Raw genomic sequence first — 17,087 nt, 5'->3', positions numbered from 1 at the left:
CCCCCGGAAAAAAAAAAAAACCCGGGGGGCCCAAAACCCCCAAAACCCGGGGGGCCAGCCCCCAAAAAAGGGGCAAACAAAAAAAAAAGGGAAAAAACCCGGGGGGAAAAAAAAATTTTTGTTTCCGGGGAAAAAAAAAAAAAAATTTTGGAAAAAAAGGGGAAAAAAAAGGGAAAGAAGGGTTTTTTTTGGGGGGAAAAAAAAGGGGGGAAAAAAACCCCCCCAAAAAAAAAAAACCCCCCCCCCCAAAAAGGGGAAAAAAAACCAAATTTTTTAAAAAAACCGGGGAAAAAAAGGAATAAAAAAAAAAGGGGGGGAAAAAATTTGGGGAAAAAGAAAAAAAATTAGGAAAAAAAAGGGGGTTTTTTTTAAAAAAAAAAAAATTTTTCAAAAAAAAAAAAAAATTTTTTTTTAAAAATAAAAGGGGGAAAAGGAAAAAAAATATGTTTTAAAAAAAAAAAAATTAAAAAAAAATTTAGGGGAAAAAAAATTTTTTAAAAAATTTTTAAATGGGGGGGGAAAAAAAAAAAAAAAACCAAAAATTTTTTTAAAAAAATTTAAAAAAAAAAAAAAATTTTTTAAAAAAAATTTTTTTTTAAAAAAAATTAAAAACAAAAAAAAAAAAATTTTTTAAAAAAAAAATTTCCCCCTTTTAAAAAAATTTTTTTAAAATTTTTTTTTTAAAAAAAAATTTAAATTGGTTTAAAAAAAAATTTTTTTTTTTTTTAAAAAAAAACCCCCCCCGGGGGGGGTTTTGGCCTAAAAGGGGTTTTTTAACCCTTTTTTTTAAAAAAAGGGGGCCCCCCTTTAAAAACCCCCCCCCAAAAAAAAAAGGGGAAAAAAAAGGGGGGGGGGGAACATTAAAAAAACAGAAACGGGAAAACTGTTTTTTGCAACATCCCAAAAGGCAGATTAGTAGATGAGGGGTCACCCCCCACATTTTCCATGTTTGTGCATCACATGTGACAGTAAGCTCTGCTTCATGTGACAGTATTCTTTGGGTTAGATGCATGTACAATAAGCCGGGGAAAAAAAAAAATAAAATATTTTACCCCGCCCCGCCTGCTTACAAAACCCCCTTTGAAAGGGATTTCTTGCATAGTTTTTTTTGGCCTTTTTGTCCATGTTTCTTTTTTTTTTCCTCAACTTTTTTCAAAACTGAAAGGGAAAAACACTGTTATTTGGCAAAATTAAAATTAAAAGAACAATGCTCCTGTAAAAAAGCCACAAAACTTCCCAAGGGAAACAGGGGTTCCAAAAAAGGGTTTAAAATAATTTTTTACTGGAAAAAAACTTTTTAAGAACATTCAGAACCACTATCCCCTTTTTTAAAAGCTTTTTACCCCCCTGTGCCTACCTGACCCATCAAAGCCCTCTTCAGTACAGTTACTCTCATTTGAAATAAACCAAGAACCATTGGGAAAGGGCCCAAAGGGAACCATAAAAAAAGTTGGAAACCCAGACTGAACTTGGGGCCAAAGAAAGGGCCCCGGGGTATAAAAATTTAAAAAAAATTTTAAAAGAAAAGCTATAAATTCTGGGGTTCCAAAAAAGGGGGTTTTATCCCTAAAGACAAAATTTGGGGAATGAAAGGAAATAAAAATTGAGGGGAGACTTTTGGACAAAAAACCCAAAAAGGGAAAATGCAAGCACTGTGGTAAAAGTACAGTTTTGTACCTACCATAAATGTAGATGTTGAGGATCCACATTGCTGCAGTCCTAACTATTGGGTAGTCCGCTGTCCAGTCGGCCCGAATACCAAAGAATGGGGCCGGCATTAACTGGCGCCATCGCCCGGGTACTAATGCGACCGGCGCCCTATCCTCAGTCTTTTCTTGCCCCAGATGTCAGAAGACCCTAAAAGACAAGGCCAAAACCAAAAAACACCAAACATACCTGCAAAAATATATACAATATATACAAAGGTACCAGAATATAATCTCACCCACACAACCACCCCTAAAACAGAGGGAAGGAGGGAGGAAAATTGGGTCAGCAATGTGGATCCTCGAACATCTACATTTATGGAAAAACTGTACTATGTTCTTCATTCCACATTGCTGCAGTCCTAACTATTGGGTAGAATCCCAAAGCAGAGGTAAAGGGTGGCAAATTAAAAACAGGAGCTGATAACATGCCTTGCAAAATAGCGTGGCAAAACCAGCCCTAGACTTAGAGTAGAGAGGAAGGTGGTAATGCTTAAAAAAGTTGCACTGAACTCCAAGTAGCTGCCTCCAAAATATCCTTAGTTGCCACCCCCCTTAGAAATGCTGTTTAAGTGGCAGTAGCCCTAGTGGAATGAGGCCTAATCCCAGCTGGAATCTCCTTGCCATGATGGGAATAACAAAATGCAATGCAAAACCCAATCCACCTAGAAATAGTTTGTTTTGACACAGGCTTGCCCTGGAAAATCAAAGCAAAAGAAAAAAACAACTGCTGAGACTGCCTAAAATCCTTAGTCCTGCTTAAATAATAACGCAATTGCCTGTGTACATCTAAAGTGTGCAAAATCTTTTCCCCCTTTATTTTGGGGATCTGCATAGAAAGTAGGCAAATGAATAGTTTGGTTTAAAGCCACACTAGAAACCACCTTAGGCATAAGGGAAGGATTAGTGGAATGAAACCCTATCCTTATGAAAAATCAAAAAAGGCTCAACCGCCATAAGGGCCTGTAACTCAGAAACCCTTCTTGCAGAAGTAATGGCCAACAAAAAAGCAGTCTTCCATGACAAGTATTTCATGTCAGCAGTAGCAGAGGAAAAGGGTTTTAGAGTAAGTTTCTCCAACACAAAATTGAGATCCCAAGCAGGAGTAGGAGCTCTACGTGGGGGTCTTATATTCTTTGCCCCCCTAAGAAATTGCTTGAACAAAGGATGTGAAAACAATGGTGGGTCACAATCATAGTGAGCTGAAATTGCTGCAGCATGAATCTTAATGGAAGAGAAAGACAAACCTTTGTCCAATAACTCAGTAAGATATTGGAGAGCCACACCCAAATTAGGCTCAAAAACTCCAAATTTTTTTCTGCAGTCCAAAATAAAAATTTTTCTTTTTTCTACACTTTCCTTGTACTAGGTCTTCTGGCTTCCATAATCACATTTAAAACTTGTTGAGGAAGTTGAGACCTGCTGTCTTTCAAAACAGAAATGCCAGGCTGTTAGATGAAGAGAGTGAAGCTTGACATTGAGCAAGACCGCCTTTTGAGACAACAGATGTGGAATCAAGGGTAAAGGCCATGGAGGCTTCCTTACCAGACTCCTCAGTAATGGGTACCAGTGCTGCCGAGGCCAATCTGCTGCTATTAAAACCCTCCTTGGCTTGGCTTCTCTGACCTTTAGCAGCACCTTTGGGGAGGGAAAAGGGGGGAAAACATACACATGAAGATTTTTCCAACTGAAAGAAAGAGCATCCACTTTCCAAGCTGTGTGATGAAACCCTTTGTGCAAAACTTTGGCAGCTGGTGGTTTAGTGGAGAAGGAACAGATCTATGTCTGGAGTTCCCCCTGACACTGTCAATTTTTTAAATACATGAAGATCCAGTTTCCACTGTGGGGATCCATGATTTGCCTGCTTAACACATCTGCTAAGGAGTTCTGTGCTCCGGGAGAAACCTTGCCTGAAGAAGTTAAATTGGGGAGTCTCCCATAAAATCATTGCTTGCCTGCACAATGGGTAAGAATGTGTTCCCCCTTTTTTGTTGATGTACCACATGAAAGTTGTGTTGTCTGTTAAAATCAACACCTGCCCTGAAAGAAGTACCCCCTTGAAAACCATTAATGCAAACTGGACTGCTAACATCTCTTTTATGTTGATATGTAGATGCTGTAGTCTGGCAGGCCACTTGTCTTGTATCCATTTTTCCCTTTAGATGAGCTCCCAAGCAATGTCTGAGGCATCTGTCGTTAGAATCTGACTCGCCTCTGGGGGACAGAGAGTCCCTTGTTTAGGTGACATTCCTGAGCCCACCACAAAATTCCTTTTGAATGCAAGGTATTATTTGAATGACAGTGTCCAAATCCTGGCAGTGCTGTGTCCATAGATTTTTTAGATACCATTGTAGCTTCCTCATATGCAGTTTGGCATTGGGAAGCACCAGAATACAAGATGCCATGAACCCTAAGGCTTGAAGGACTGTCCTTGCAGTGAGGCCGGGCTGAAGAGATAGTTGATTGGGAAATAACTGGAAAGATTCTTTTGTTTGTCCGGGGTTAAAAAAGGGCCCTCTGGGCTGCTGTATTCAGTCTCACACCCAGAAAGCACATGTCTTGAGAGGGTACTAGACTGGACTTTATTTCGTTTACAGAATACCCTAGGCATCTTAGCACTGCTTTAAAATATTCCAAATGCTGTAGAAGGTCTTCCTTTTCTTGAGCCAGAATCAGGCAGTCGCCCCAAATAAGGATAGATTTGAATTCCTTTTAGCCTGAAGTAAGCTATCACTGGGGCCAGAACCTTTGTGAATACTCTGGGGGTGGATAAGCCAAAGGGCAATGCAGAGAACTGATAATGAGAATTTCCAGCTCGAAAAAGCAGATCCCTTTCCCTCAACTTAGCCTTTTAGGCACATGAAGGTAAGCTTCCTTGAGATCTAAAGTTACCATCCAGTGATCCTTTTCCCAGCAGAGGTAAAAGCTGTTGTAACGCCCAAAATTTTGAACTTGGGAATGTCCAGATAAGTGTTGAGGATAGATAAATCCAAAATTGGTCTCCACGTGTTCCCCTTTGGTACTAGGAACAGGCGAGAATAAAATCCTAGGCCCCTTTCTGGCACAGGAACTGGCTGAATGGCCCCTAATTGGAGCAACAGAGAAATTTGCTTGAGAGGCTCAGTTCTTTGTAGAGGAGGAATGTCTGGCATGCCCAAGTAAGGAGGCAAGGTATGGAAATAAAACCTGTAACCCCTGGTGAATGATATCCAGAACCCATCTGTCTTGGGTAATTAAATCCCAATTTTCTTTGAAAAGAGACAGCCTTCCTCCCAGACTGGGGGAAAAACTGGGGCTGGGGGGCCCTTGGGTCTTTACGAAAGGACTGACCCCTGCCCTTTACCAGAAGTCTGAGCAGGTGAACTCCCTGTCCTAGGCCTAAAAGAACCTTGAGCCCCCCCTACCACGCCCAGACCTACCCCTAGACTGGGAATCATAAGCAGGATAAGTCCACCCCCTTTGTAGGCCAATTTCTACTAAACTTGGAGGCTGCACCTGCAAAAATCTTTAACAGTTTGCATAGACTTAGCCTTGTCCTCCATTTTCTTTAAAACTGCTTCCAAAAGGCAACCAAACAACACATCAGACTGTAAAGGAGCATGCAAAATCCTTGTCTTAACATGCTCAGCTAAATTCTGATCTCTCAACCAGGCGTGCCTACGAAGAACAGAACCAGTGGCAGCCAGGGGGAGGCCTGCACAGCATCAAAACCACACTGCAAGGAATGTTTACCCACCTTTTTCAGACACATGAACTAAATCCTGCAACTCTTTTCACTCAATACCTTCTGCCAGAGCATCCACCTTAGATTTCAATTGTGAAAAGGTAATTTGATATTTTAACATGTGAAACTGACAATTCAAGCCCCCATGGCTAAAGTGGAAGAAGTATACACTTTCTTTCCCCATCTATCCAAAAACCCTTGCCTCTTTATCAGGAGGAACAGGATTTTTAACCACAGAAGCCTTCACACCTTTAGGCCCCTGAGAGACAGTTTCCGGGGCTGCCCCCGGGCCCCTTAAAAAAAACTTATGAGCTTCAGGCACCCCATAGTACCTATCCGGGTTTTAAAGGGGCAGGAGGCAAAGAATCAGGATTCAGGGAAGCCTCTGCAAAAAAATCTTCCACCACATTCAGAAGGAGGTATAGCTGGCCTATGCTGGGGGAAAAAAAAAAATTCCCAAACCCTTTCCTGGGAACAGAGAAAACTTTACCCTCCCCTTTTAAAAGCTCCCCCCTGGGATGCAGAGGCTCTGAAAATGAAAAAACCCCCGGAGGGGAAGCCGGAGGAGTAGAAACATCCCCATCAGAAACAGAATAAGGAGGATACCCCTGCAAATCTTCCACCCAAGACTCACAAGCCTCCGAACAGTGCTCAAAACTCTCAAACTCAGGTTCCACCCTAGGCCTCTTATCAGGAGGGGGCATAGAACCTCTAATCATAGTAATCAAATCCTCTGCCATTTTAAGCATATGTTTCTTAGGCAAAGACCCTGCAACACTAGGAGAAACCCCACCCGAAGCTACACTAGGCCTGCCTCTCAAGGAAGCCTTGGAAACAGAAGGGGAGGCTCTAACCACCTTAGGAAGAGAGGGAAGAACAGCCACCTGAGAAGCCCCCCCAGCCTGGCCTACTTCCTGAGAGGATACATCCTGTAACAATAAAGTCTCCCTGAGATTCCAAAGAAACTCCTGGCAGAACCTCCGGGTCCACTGAGTCTAAAGAACCCGAGGGACTGTCGGTTCTTCCACTCTAGGCTTTGCTTTATTTTCCTTTTTTCCCGGGCGGCCATCCGGCGGCATTTTTAATTACAACGCTTCCCAAACACTAACCTGGCACAGTCTAACCTTCTTTAATAGTGCGAAAATTTAAAGAGGGGATCCAACAACGGTGCTCAGGCCCTAAACAAGGTATACACAAAGTATGGTAATCCCTATGAGGTATCTGTTTCCCACAAGAAATACAATTATTCACTTTTTCTGACATCCGGTTAAAAACTGAGGCAAGAAAAAAAAAAATATTCCCCCCGGGTACTTAGCCAACTTTGATTCGGTCTGAAACTCTGACTTCAGAAACTTTCAGAACGCCAACCTGCACGCGCAAAATTGCTTCTGCATCGGGCCATCGGCAAAAAAACTGAGGAAAATGCCCGGGCACGCAAATACCCTGGCGACTGGCGCCCGTCAAGCGGCCCGGGCGCCCCCTATCTTTGGTATTCGGGCCGACTGGACAGCGGACTACCCAATAGTTAGGACTGCAGCAATGTGGAATGAAGAACATCCAGAGCTAAAAGAGGGGAAAAACAGTGATGGCAGCAACATGTCTCCTTAGACAGAAAGGATGACCAAATACTTTGAGAATTTGTCAAGTGGGGCTCTGAGAATAAAAGACAGGTATGATTGCAGAAAAAAAGTTATGTCCTTACCATAACGTTTCCCTGTGGAGTGTTCATCTCGCCTTGGTTATTACACATGGGTTCGAGCCGATCCTCGGCTCCGGCCCGGGCCCACTGCAAGCTCTGCATCGAGAAGAAGCTCGAGGACATCTAATACCCACAATCCCCCCTGCCTTTATTTTTAGATCAGGGAAAAAAATAAAGCACACACATGCCAACTATATACATAAAAATACATATATACAAACATACCAAGGGTATGATAGTAACACTAATACTGCAACAGCAGAAGGAGAATACTCCCCGACACCAAATCAACGTTTTTCCTAAGGGTGGGAAGGGGGGGGGAAAACCAAAACGAGATGAACACTCCCATGGAACGTTATGGTAAGGACATAACTTCTTTATGTGAGAGTGTTCAATCTCCCTTTTTTCTTTTCATGGGTAGCCCCTAGCTCCATGTTCCTGAGGAACTCACGGGGGAACGTTCTTGAGCACAGTGGAACCAAAGGTTGCCCTATCCCTAGAAACCCTGTCCACTTTGTAATGAGAGATAAATGTATGTGGTTTAAAAGCAGGGTGGCTAAATTGGAGCCAAAAGATGTAGAAAATGATCTGGTGGAATGTCCTTTGGGTTTTGCTGATAATGTTTGGTCAGAGGCTTCATAAACATATGTGATACAGTCAGTTAGCCATTTAGAAAGAGTTTGTTTGAACTGCAAGACCCTTTCTGCCGTCAGCAAAAGCTACAAATAGTTGATCAGATTTCCTGTGATCTTTTTTTCTATCCAAATAAAATCTGAGTTGTCTATGGACGCCCCGTTTGTGCAACATATACTCCAATTTATTAGAGTGGTTCTTAAAGAAGGTGGGTAATTCAATGGACTGATTAATATTACTAGAAGAACAAACTTTGGGGAGAAAGGATGGATTAGTGCGGGGATACTCTGTCAGAATGAAATATTAAATAAGGATGTTTGACAGAAAGGGGCCCGAAGCTCAGACACTGCCTAGCAGATGTAATGGCCACTAGAAATAAAGTTTTCCATGACAAAAATTTCAATGTGCAACTTGAACTGGTTCAAAGGGGGGGCAACATCAATTTAGAGGAAAAAGGTTTAAATTCCACGGTGATGTCGGACTTCTGACTGGTGGTCTGATATGAAAAGAACCTTTTTAAAAAGGGTTTAAAAGTCTGTGAGCCATAATAGGGGACCACATTCCTCTACATGATAGTTAGAAATGGCAGCTAACTGTACTCTTAAAGTAGCCGGGAAGCTCCTTCATGAAATAGTTCAGTTAAGAACTCTAAAACCTTGTTTAACGGAGCTCTAACAGGGTCCAAATGATGTGACTCCCCCAAAAACAAAAGCGTTTTCCCCTTACTGGTGTAAGTCTTTGTAGTGGAAACTTTATGAGAAGCTACTAAAATATCTTGAACCCCCATGTAAGGGGAACCGACCTGGCTAAAAAGCGGGGGCAGCCAAGCTGCTAGATGGAGAGATTCTAGTGATGGGTGAGGAACTCCTGACGAGTGAGTCAGTAGATCTGGCTCTGGGTCCAGCATCCAAGGTCCCCCAATGCGGTGATGCAATAGAAAGAGGAACCAAATTTGGGGGCCAGAACGGGCAATGAGAATAATAGTCCTCTGAAGGTTGTTTCCTTTCTGTAGAAACTTTGCAATCAGGGGGAAAAGGAGGAAAAGCATATAGGAGACCCGGGGGGCCTTGCACCAGCCATCCCCGGGGACTTCCCCTGGAGGGGGAATAAAAATAGCTCCTGCATTTGGCGTTCATTGGGGAAAAAAGATCGCAGGTAGGCTGGCCCCATTTTAAAAACCTTCTAACTGACTGTGTGAGGGACCACGGGTGAGGCAATAGTATTGCCCCTCAGCCTTCTGCTATGGGGATGACCCCGGGGTGTGCGGGGATCAGAAAGCGACCGGGGGACTCTGCCCATTGCCAAATTCTCATGGCCCTCTGCATAGTTGGTAAGACCTGGTTCCCCTTGTTTGTTTATGTACCAGACTACGGACATGTTGTCTGTTTGAACTGCAATGGTCCCTGGAGGAAGAAGAGGAGCAAAGTGTTGCAACGCCAAAAAAACTGCCCTCAACTCCAGAACATTGGGGTTTCAAGAAAATTGGTCCATTCGTTGGACTGTCTGTCCCTGAAAGATACCCCCCCCCCTATCAGGGAAGCGTCCGTGGTTATCGGGCCCCTGGGGGGTAGCCCAAAAGGTCTTCCGCTGGATAGGTTGCAAGTCTGTAACCACCACATTAGGTGTGATTTGCCGTTTTCAATATTTGGAGTCAGTGGAAGTTGTTGGAATCACCATTCTCCAAACAGAATCCATTGTAGCTCTCTCATCTGCAGTCTTCCCAATGGTATCCCTATGAGATAAGCTGCCATGAGACCCAAGACTTTCAGAACAATTTTTGGGGGACTTTCTGGACGACAGCAGAAGGGAAATGTTGATTTGAAGTGCTACTATTCTTTCTGTAGGAAGTTTTAGAACTTATGCATCTAATTCCGCTCCTATGAAGAAGATATGCTGTGATGGCTGTAGCAACGAGTTTTCGAAATTTACTGAAATGCCAAGGTGTGTACACAGTTGTAGGGTGTAATCCCTCTTGGGATCAGTTGGCCTGGTGGTGGCAGACAGGAGCCAGGGGATCAGGGAAAAACCTTTGGGAAACCTAGGCCTCAGATGAGACGCTACCACTGCCATGCATTTGGTGAAGACCCTGGGGGGTGTAGTCAGACCAAAGGGCAGGGCTCAAACTGATAGTGACTAGCTCCCAGGGGGCAAAAAGATCCCTGGACCCCGGCCATTTTGATGTGGTAGTATCGTCCTTCAGATCTATTGAGCACATCCAGTCTTTCCCTAAAAATGGAAGGATCGATTGAGCGTGACCATTCGAACTTTTCCTTCTTGACAAAGGTGTTGAGATGGCTTAGGTCCAGAATCCCCCCAGTCCCCTGTTTTCTTTGGAACTAAAAAGAACCTTGAGTAAGTTCCGAATCCTATTTGGTCCGTGGGACTGGTTGGATGACTATTTTTCTAGCAGCTTTGAAATTTCTGTAGCTGCTGGGTCTCCCGATGGGGTGGTACATCTGGGAGTTTTCTCTTTGGAATGGGTGTGGATAGAAATGGGATTTTGTAACCTCTGGTAACAATGCTTTTTACCCAATTGTCTGAAGAAAGGTTTTGCCAGGCCTGAGGGTATAAAGCGCACCCCGACTGCCCCCAGAGCAGGACAGGCGGGGCCCCCCCCAGGAGTGCTGAAAAGGGTTGCCCGGGGGGTTATCCCCGTCACCCTGGTTTTCGGACCCCTCTGCCCCCAGGGCCTCTTCCACCTCTGCCCCCTCTGCCTCTTGAGGGGCATCACCCTGTGTGTTTGGGAAAGATCCTTGGGGTTTTCAAACCACATTTTCCCCCACGTTGCCCTTTGGGGTCGGTCTGGAAGGGTGGAAAACGGACTCCCACAGCAGACAGAGTCTTTCCCTCCTGTTCCCCCGGGGAAGGGTCTCCTTTACTTTAGGGCCAAAAAATGTGGCTCCCAAAACGTTAGTAAAGGAAGACTTGAAGGCTTCCGAATGAACATAAAACCAGGATTGCCTACGGGGCAATCGCTGAAGCCGCTGCCCTACTCGATCCTTCGGCTGCTAGGATTTCAGCCTCATGGGAGTTTAAGGGTGTTGAGATGCTGTAACTTTTTTGAAACAGCAGCATCTGTAGTACCCTGGAGGGGATCTCCCAACTCTTTGACTAGATCCCCCTGTAAACGTGTAAAATGAGTCAAATAGTTCAGGGGGCGCATAGAATAAATAAAACTGAGTACTTTTAAGAAAAGGCAAAAGCAGAATAAAAGTAGGAGGAAACACAAATACAGTAAAAGCAGATGAATTTTTTTTTTTTTTTTTTTTAGTAAAGTGCAAGGAGAGAGGAAGGAAGAACCTAAGTGGGTTGGCCTTCTCACATCTTTTCTCTGTATTATGTAGAGTGAACACTAGACTCGAATATGATCACTGTATTCACTTAAATGAGCAAATGAGATGGACTCAGGAGGAGTGTTCAAATACAGACTTACAGGAGGGGCGGACAATTCCAGAGCCACCAACACCAAAACAAGAACAGGGAGGGTGAGTGGGGACAAACAAGAATAATAAGTACAGTTGCACAGATTAGAGATATTAAATCAAAATGCAGACAAAAAATGAGAACAAACACTTATCTTTTCTCAATATCACTGCAGCAGCCTGAGCAACAGGTATGCATCTGGGAAACTGGATTTGTGGGTGTAAACCCCTATACTAATAATTCTGTGCGAGTGAAATCTAAATTGATATATACAATGACAGTATCCTTGTCTGAAGCACGGAGTATCCTTCTCAGGAGTAAGAGTGAGTTCTAATCAAATATATAAAAAAAAAAAGAAACAGAGAAGATTCCCTCATTGGGAATGTGAATGACCCTTATAGTCGCACATCTACCCGTCTGGAATTTTTTTTTTTTTAAATGGTTATCTGTACAAACAAATGTTTTAAAAGGAAAGAGTATGGGATGCCAGGAAGGCATACATTTAACATGTATGGAAGAGACAGCTATAATTATTTAGTAGAATGGTCCGAGCTCACAAAGATATACTGCTTTACAGATTTTTGGAAAAAGGTTCTTTTGATAAGAACATTTTAGAAAATTTAAAAATACACAAATAAGGCACCGGTCTCTTGTTGGTTTGCTTTTAGTGACCAGTGAAAGTTGTACACTTTTTTTCAGCTAGATTAAAATCACAGATGCAGGTGGCTAATGGAACAGCAAATACATTACAAAAATGACCAGATGAGAAATCCCACTCCTGGAGATATGCATCTGATAAGACAGAAATCAGTCATGCAGCCAAAAATCAGATGAAAAATGGCCCCAGTTACCTTTTGCACCCCTCCACCTTATGACCCATCTCTGCCAAGAAGCTGATGTTTCTGTAAAGGTTATCTCCTCCTGCCCTCTCTGACAGGAAGAGCCAACTACAATTTCCTTTCCTCAGAGCCCAGGTTACTTATAACCCAGCCAAGAGGGTTGGTTGGAACGCTACAGTTAGTTAAAAAGGGCATTCAGTCCCCACCATACCACCTTCAGACCAAATGCCGAATATGTGGGAAATCTGAGGAGAAATAAGAGCCCATCAGCAAAAACTAGTACTTTGGGCAAGATTAAATACACTATCCAATTATTACAGATTGTTAGGAATACCAGTGGACATTCTTATGTACTGTTTATTGCACATCTGGAGCATTTTATATGTTCCTAATGAATCTAACATTATATTTGAATAATTTATCTTTAGAAGATGATGCCTTCTTTTGCTTTTATAACATCAAATCAAAATGTTGGCAGGGAGGAAATAAACACTATATCTGCAGCTCTGGACTGCCAGTGACAACGAGGTAGGGCTCATAAAAGATGCAAAACATACGCATATAACATTAAAGGCTTGCGAGTACCTGCCTATGCTAGTTTAGTACCATTTGTAGAAACAGAAAAAGGAACTGAAGATGTTATTTCTGCCTTGTTACAACAAGGCATCATTGTTCAAACTCTGTCCTTGTTGTTGTTTTTCTTTCGGCTTTTCCCGGTTAGGGGTTGCCACAGCAAAACTCTGGTCCGTTAATGATTGCGGTAGATTTTTATGGTGCCAAGGTGTCAGCCCGACACCCAACCTTCAACGAAGGCATGCCCACTCACGGTCTTTCCAAACGCCACTCGACCGCGGGGAGGACATGCAGACTCCACAAAAAAGGCGATCCGGCTGAGAATTGAACGGGAGAACCTCTTGCTGTGAGTTGACAATGCTACCGCTGCATCACTGCGGCTTGTAACACTCCCATTTTACCAGTTAAGAAATCGAAAAAAGCACATGCAGGTTTGTACAAGACTTGTATGCAGTGAATGCTGTAGTAGTACCAGAATTTCCATTTGTTCCTGATCCTGCAACAATAGAGTTCTACCCAATCAGATGCCACCACTTTCTCAGTGATAGATACTTCACCTGCCTTCTTTTCTAACCCCGTACATCCAGATACTTCATTATAGGTTTGTATTTACACAGCAGTAAACCTGGAATAGGACTATAGAAGTGAGAACATAGGAATCTCTCACCCATTTCCCTGGGGAAAAGAAAAAACAAAATTAGGCAAGATTACGTTTCCTTGTGGGTCTACTTTAATTCAGTATGTAAATTTGCTTTTAGCTTCAAAAATTGTGCACAACTGTAAATATGACACAATTTTTTCTGACTTATCAGAATTAAGACACAAGGTTAATAAAGAAATTGCAGTTGTGCAAAATAGTAGGCTCAAAACTTGGAACACCTTACTTCAGAAGGCGCTAGACAGATTTGGCCTTTACGTATTGCTGCGATCCAAACGGCACAATGCTCTACTGCAAACAGTTGGAAGCTTTTCTAAGATTAACAAGTTACTGACAATGGATTTTTAAACAATACAAAAGTGGTAAAACATTTGCTAGAATTAAGGAACGATACCCTAGCCTGAACCTTTACCTTGGCAGGATTACCATAAACAAGCATCTGCATAAATGAAAACTTCACTTTTAAATCTTCCTGCACTTGGGTTGTCAGATTATTTTAAGACATTTATTTTTGTTCTGTAGAGAAAGAAATAAAATAGCACTGTTAGCAGAACATAATAATGGTTTTAGACCTTGATCCCGTAAGCTGCAATCCTCTGCCACTGCCTTAGGGCAGTGGTCATGACAGAGTGCATAGAAGACTTAGCAGCTGTACTAACTCTCTGGTACGAGACATAAGTGGCGGCCCCGCATTCTACAAAAGCTTGTAACTGCATAACGAATGTACTATGTGCTTCAAACATACTTGGGGGATGTAGGGACACATTAAACGAATATGCAGAAACGTGAATACTGTTTGTTAGCAACATCCTACAGGCAGATTAGTAGATCAGAGGGCTCACCCTACCCACATTTTCCATGTTTGTGCATCACATGTGACAGTAAGCTCTGCTTCATGCTGCACAGTATTCTTGGATTAGATGCATGTACATTTATAATGACAGAATGCAGAAGAGGAAAAAAAAAAAAAGTATTAAATATTTTACCCTCTGCTTTCTCAGCTCTGCTTCACGAAGAACTTCCTCTTTGAAAGGGGCTTCATTTGGAACTTGCATAGCTTTCTTTGGCCTTGTGTGTCCATGTTTCTTTGCTTCTTTCCTCAACTTTCGCTTATGTTCTCGAATCTGCAATCAGAACAACACTGTTATTTGCAAGCTACAACATTAAAATTACCACAGAACAATGCTCCTGTAACAAAAGCCACAAAAACTTCCTGTATAGACATCAGGGCTTCCACACTATGTTAGCCATATCAGTACTTGTTTTCCGACTGGAAAAATACTTTAAGTGTGAAGAACATTCAGAACCACTATCAGACCATTTTTAAATGCTCTTTTTACCTCCCTGTGCCTACCTGACCCATCAAAGCCCTCTTCAGTACAGTTACTCTCATTTGTTTCCTATGTATCACAGCCAAGAACCATTGACAGGGAAGGCAAATCAAGGCAACCATCAGAAGATAAGTTGGTAAACCCAGACTGATGTGTGGCACTGGGGACCAAGACTGTTAAATGTGGCCCACGGGGGGATATAAAAATAAATAAATAAATAAAATTACTTAAAAGAAATGCTATAAATTCTAGGAGTTCCAAAAAGGTAGCAAGCTGTATACTCCGCTAAAGACAAAATTCTGGGCAATGAACAGTTGAAATAAAAAAATTACAGTAGTTGGCAGACTTTTGTTACAGCTAAAAACCTAAAAGGAAACTGCAAGCACTGTGGTAAAAGTACAGTTTTGTACCTACCATAAATGTAGATGTTAGAGGATCCACATTGCTGCAGTCCTAACTATTGGGTAGTCCGCTGTCCAGTCGGCCCGAATACCAAAGTATATGGCTGACGTCGGTCACGGCGCATTACACTGACGTCAGTACGTCAGGGTACTAATGCGCATGACCGACGTCATATCCTCAGTCTTTTCTTGCCCCAGATGTCAGAAGACCCTAAAAAGACAAGGCCAAAACCAAAACACACCAAACATACCTGCACCAAAAATATATACAATATATACAAAGGTACCAGAATATAATCTCACCTACACAACCACCCCTAAATACAGAGGGGAAGGAGGGAGGGTAAATTGGACTGCAGCAATGTGGATCCTCGAACATCTACATTTACGGTAGGTACAAAACTGTACTATGTTCTTCATTCCACATTGCTGCAGTCCTAACTATTGGGTAGAATCCCAAAGCAGAGGTAAGGGAGGCTGGCAAATCATAAGGAAGCAGGAGCTGATAACATGCCTTGCAAAATAGCAGTGGCAAAACCAGCCCTAGACTTAGAGTAGAGAGGAAGGTGGTAATGCTTAGAGAAAGTGTGCACTGAACTCCAAGTAGCTGCCTCCAAAACATCCTTAGTTGCCACCCCCCTTAGAAATGCTGTTGAAGTGGCAGTAGCCCTAGTGGAATGAGGCCTAATCCCAGCTGGAATCTCCTTGCCATGATGGGAATAACAAAATGCAATGCAGAACCCAATCCACCTAGAAATAGTTTGTTTTGACACAGGCTTGCCCTGCGAACTCAAAGCAAAAGAAACAACTGCTGAGACTGCCTAAAATCCTTAGTCCTGCTTAAATAATAACGCAATTGCCTGTGTACATCTAAAGTGTGCAAAATCTTTTCCCCTTTATTTTGGGGATCTGCATAGAAAGTAGGCAAATGAATAGTTTGGTTTAAAGCCACACTAGAAACCACCTTAGGCATAAAGGAAGGATTAGTACGTAATGATACCCTATCCTTATGAAAAATCAAAAAAGGCTCAACCGCCATAAGGGCCTGTAACTCAGAAACCCTTCTTGCAGAAGTAATGGCCAACAAAAAAGCAGTCTTCCATGACAAGTATTTCAGTTCAGCAGTAGCCGCAGGCTTAAAAGGTTGTAGAGTAAGTTTCTCCAACACAAAATTGAGATCCCAAGCAGGAGTAGGAGCTCTACGTGGGGGTCTTATATTCTTTGCCCCTCTAAGAAATTGCTTGAACAAAGGATGTGAAAACAATGGTAGGTCACAATCATAGTGAGCTGAAATTGCTGCAGCATGAATCTTAATGGAAGAGAAAGACAAACCTTTGTCCAATAACTCAGTAAGATATTGAAGAGCCACACTCAAATTAGGCTCCGAAATCTCCAAATTTTTTGCTGCAGTCCAAAATAAAAATCTCTTCTATTTTTCTGCGTACACTTTCCTTGTACTAGGTCTTCTGGCTTCCATAATCACATTTAAAACTTGTTGAGGAAGTTGAGACCTGCTGTCTTTCAAAACAGAACATGCCAGGCTGTTAGATGAAGAGAGTGAAGCTTGACATTGAGCAGACGACCGTCCTTCTGAGACAACAGATGTGGAATCAAGGGTAAAGGCCATGGAGGCTTCCTTACCAGACTCCTCAGTAATGGGTACCAGTGCTGCAGAGGCCAATCTGGAGCTATTAAAACCATCCTTGGCTTGTCTTGTCTGACCTTTAGAAGCACCTTTGGGAGAAGAGGAAGAGGTGGAAAAGCATACACATGAAGATTTTTCCAACTGAAAGAAAGAGCATCCACTTTCCAAGCTGTGTGATGAAATCCCTTCGTGCAAAACTTTGGCAGCTGGTGGTTTAGTGGAGAAGCGAACAGATCTATGTCTGGAGTTCCCCATGACACTGTCAATTTTTGAAATACATGAAGATCCAGTTTCCACTCGTGGGGATCCATGATTTGCCTGCTTAACACATCTGCTAAGGAGTTCTGTGCTCGGCAGAAACCTTGCCTGAAGAGTTAGTTGCAAGCTGAGCGCAGTCTCCCATAAAATCATTGCTTGCCTGCACAATGGGTAAGAATGTGTTCCCCTTGTTTGTT

The 17,087-nt window shown here is 42.6% G+C and overlaps 1 protein-coding gene across 1 annotated transcript in view; it reads right to left on the bottom strand.

The window, feature by feature from the left end:
• Window positions 1–17,087, bottom strand: part of GNL3 (G protein nucleolar 3) — a 408,410-nt gene that overhangs the window by 358,673 nt on the left and 32,650 nt on the right. Inside the window, exon 3 of the mRNA XM_044078878.1 lies at window positions 14,242–14,379. Within this exon, the coding sequence (XP_043934813.1) occupies window positions 14,242–14,379 (138 nt within the window). The remainder of the gene's footprint in view (window positions 1–14,241; window positions 14,380–17,087) is intronic.

Source organism: Protopterus annectens, chromosome 7.part1 (genome assembly GCF_019279795.1).
Source record: "Protopterus annectens isolate FY-2018-M chromosome 7.part1, PAN1.0, whole genome shotgun sequence".
NCBI classification, from domain to species: Eukaryota; Metazoa; Chordata; order Ceratodontiformes; family Protopteridae; genus Protopterus; species Protopterus annectens.
This window is presented reverse-complemented; position numbering and strand designations above follow the sequence as displayed.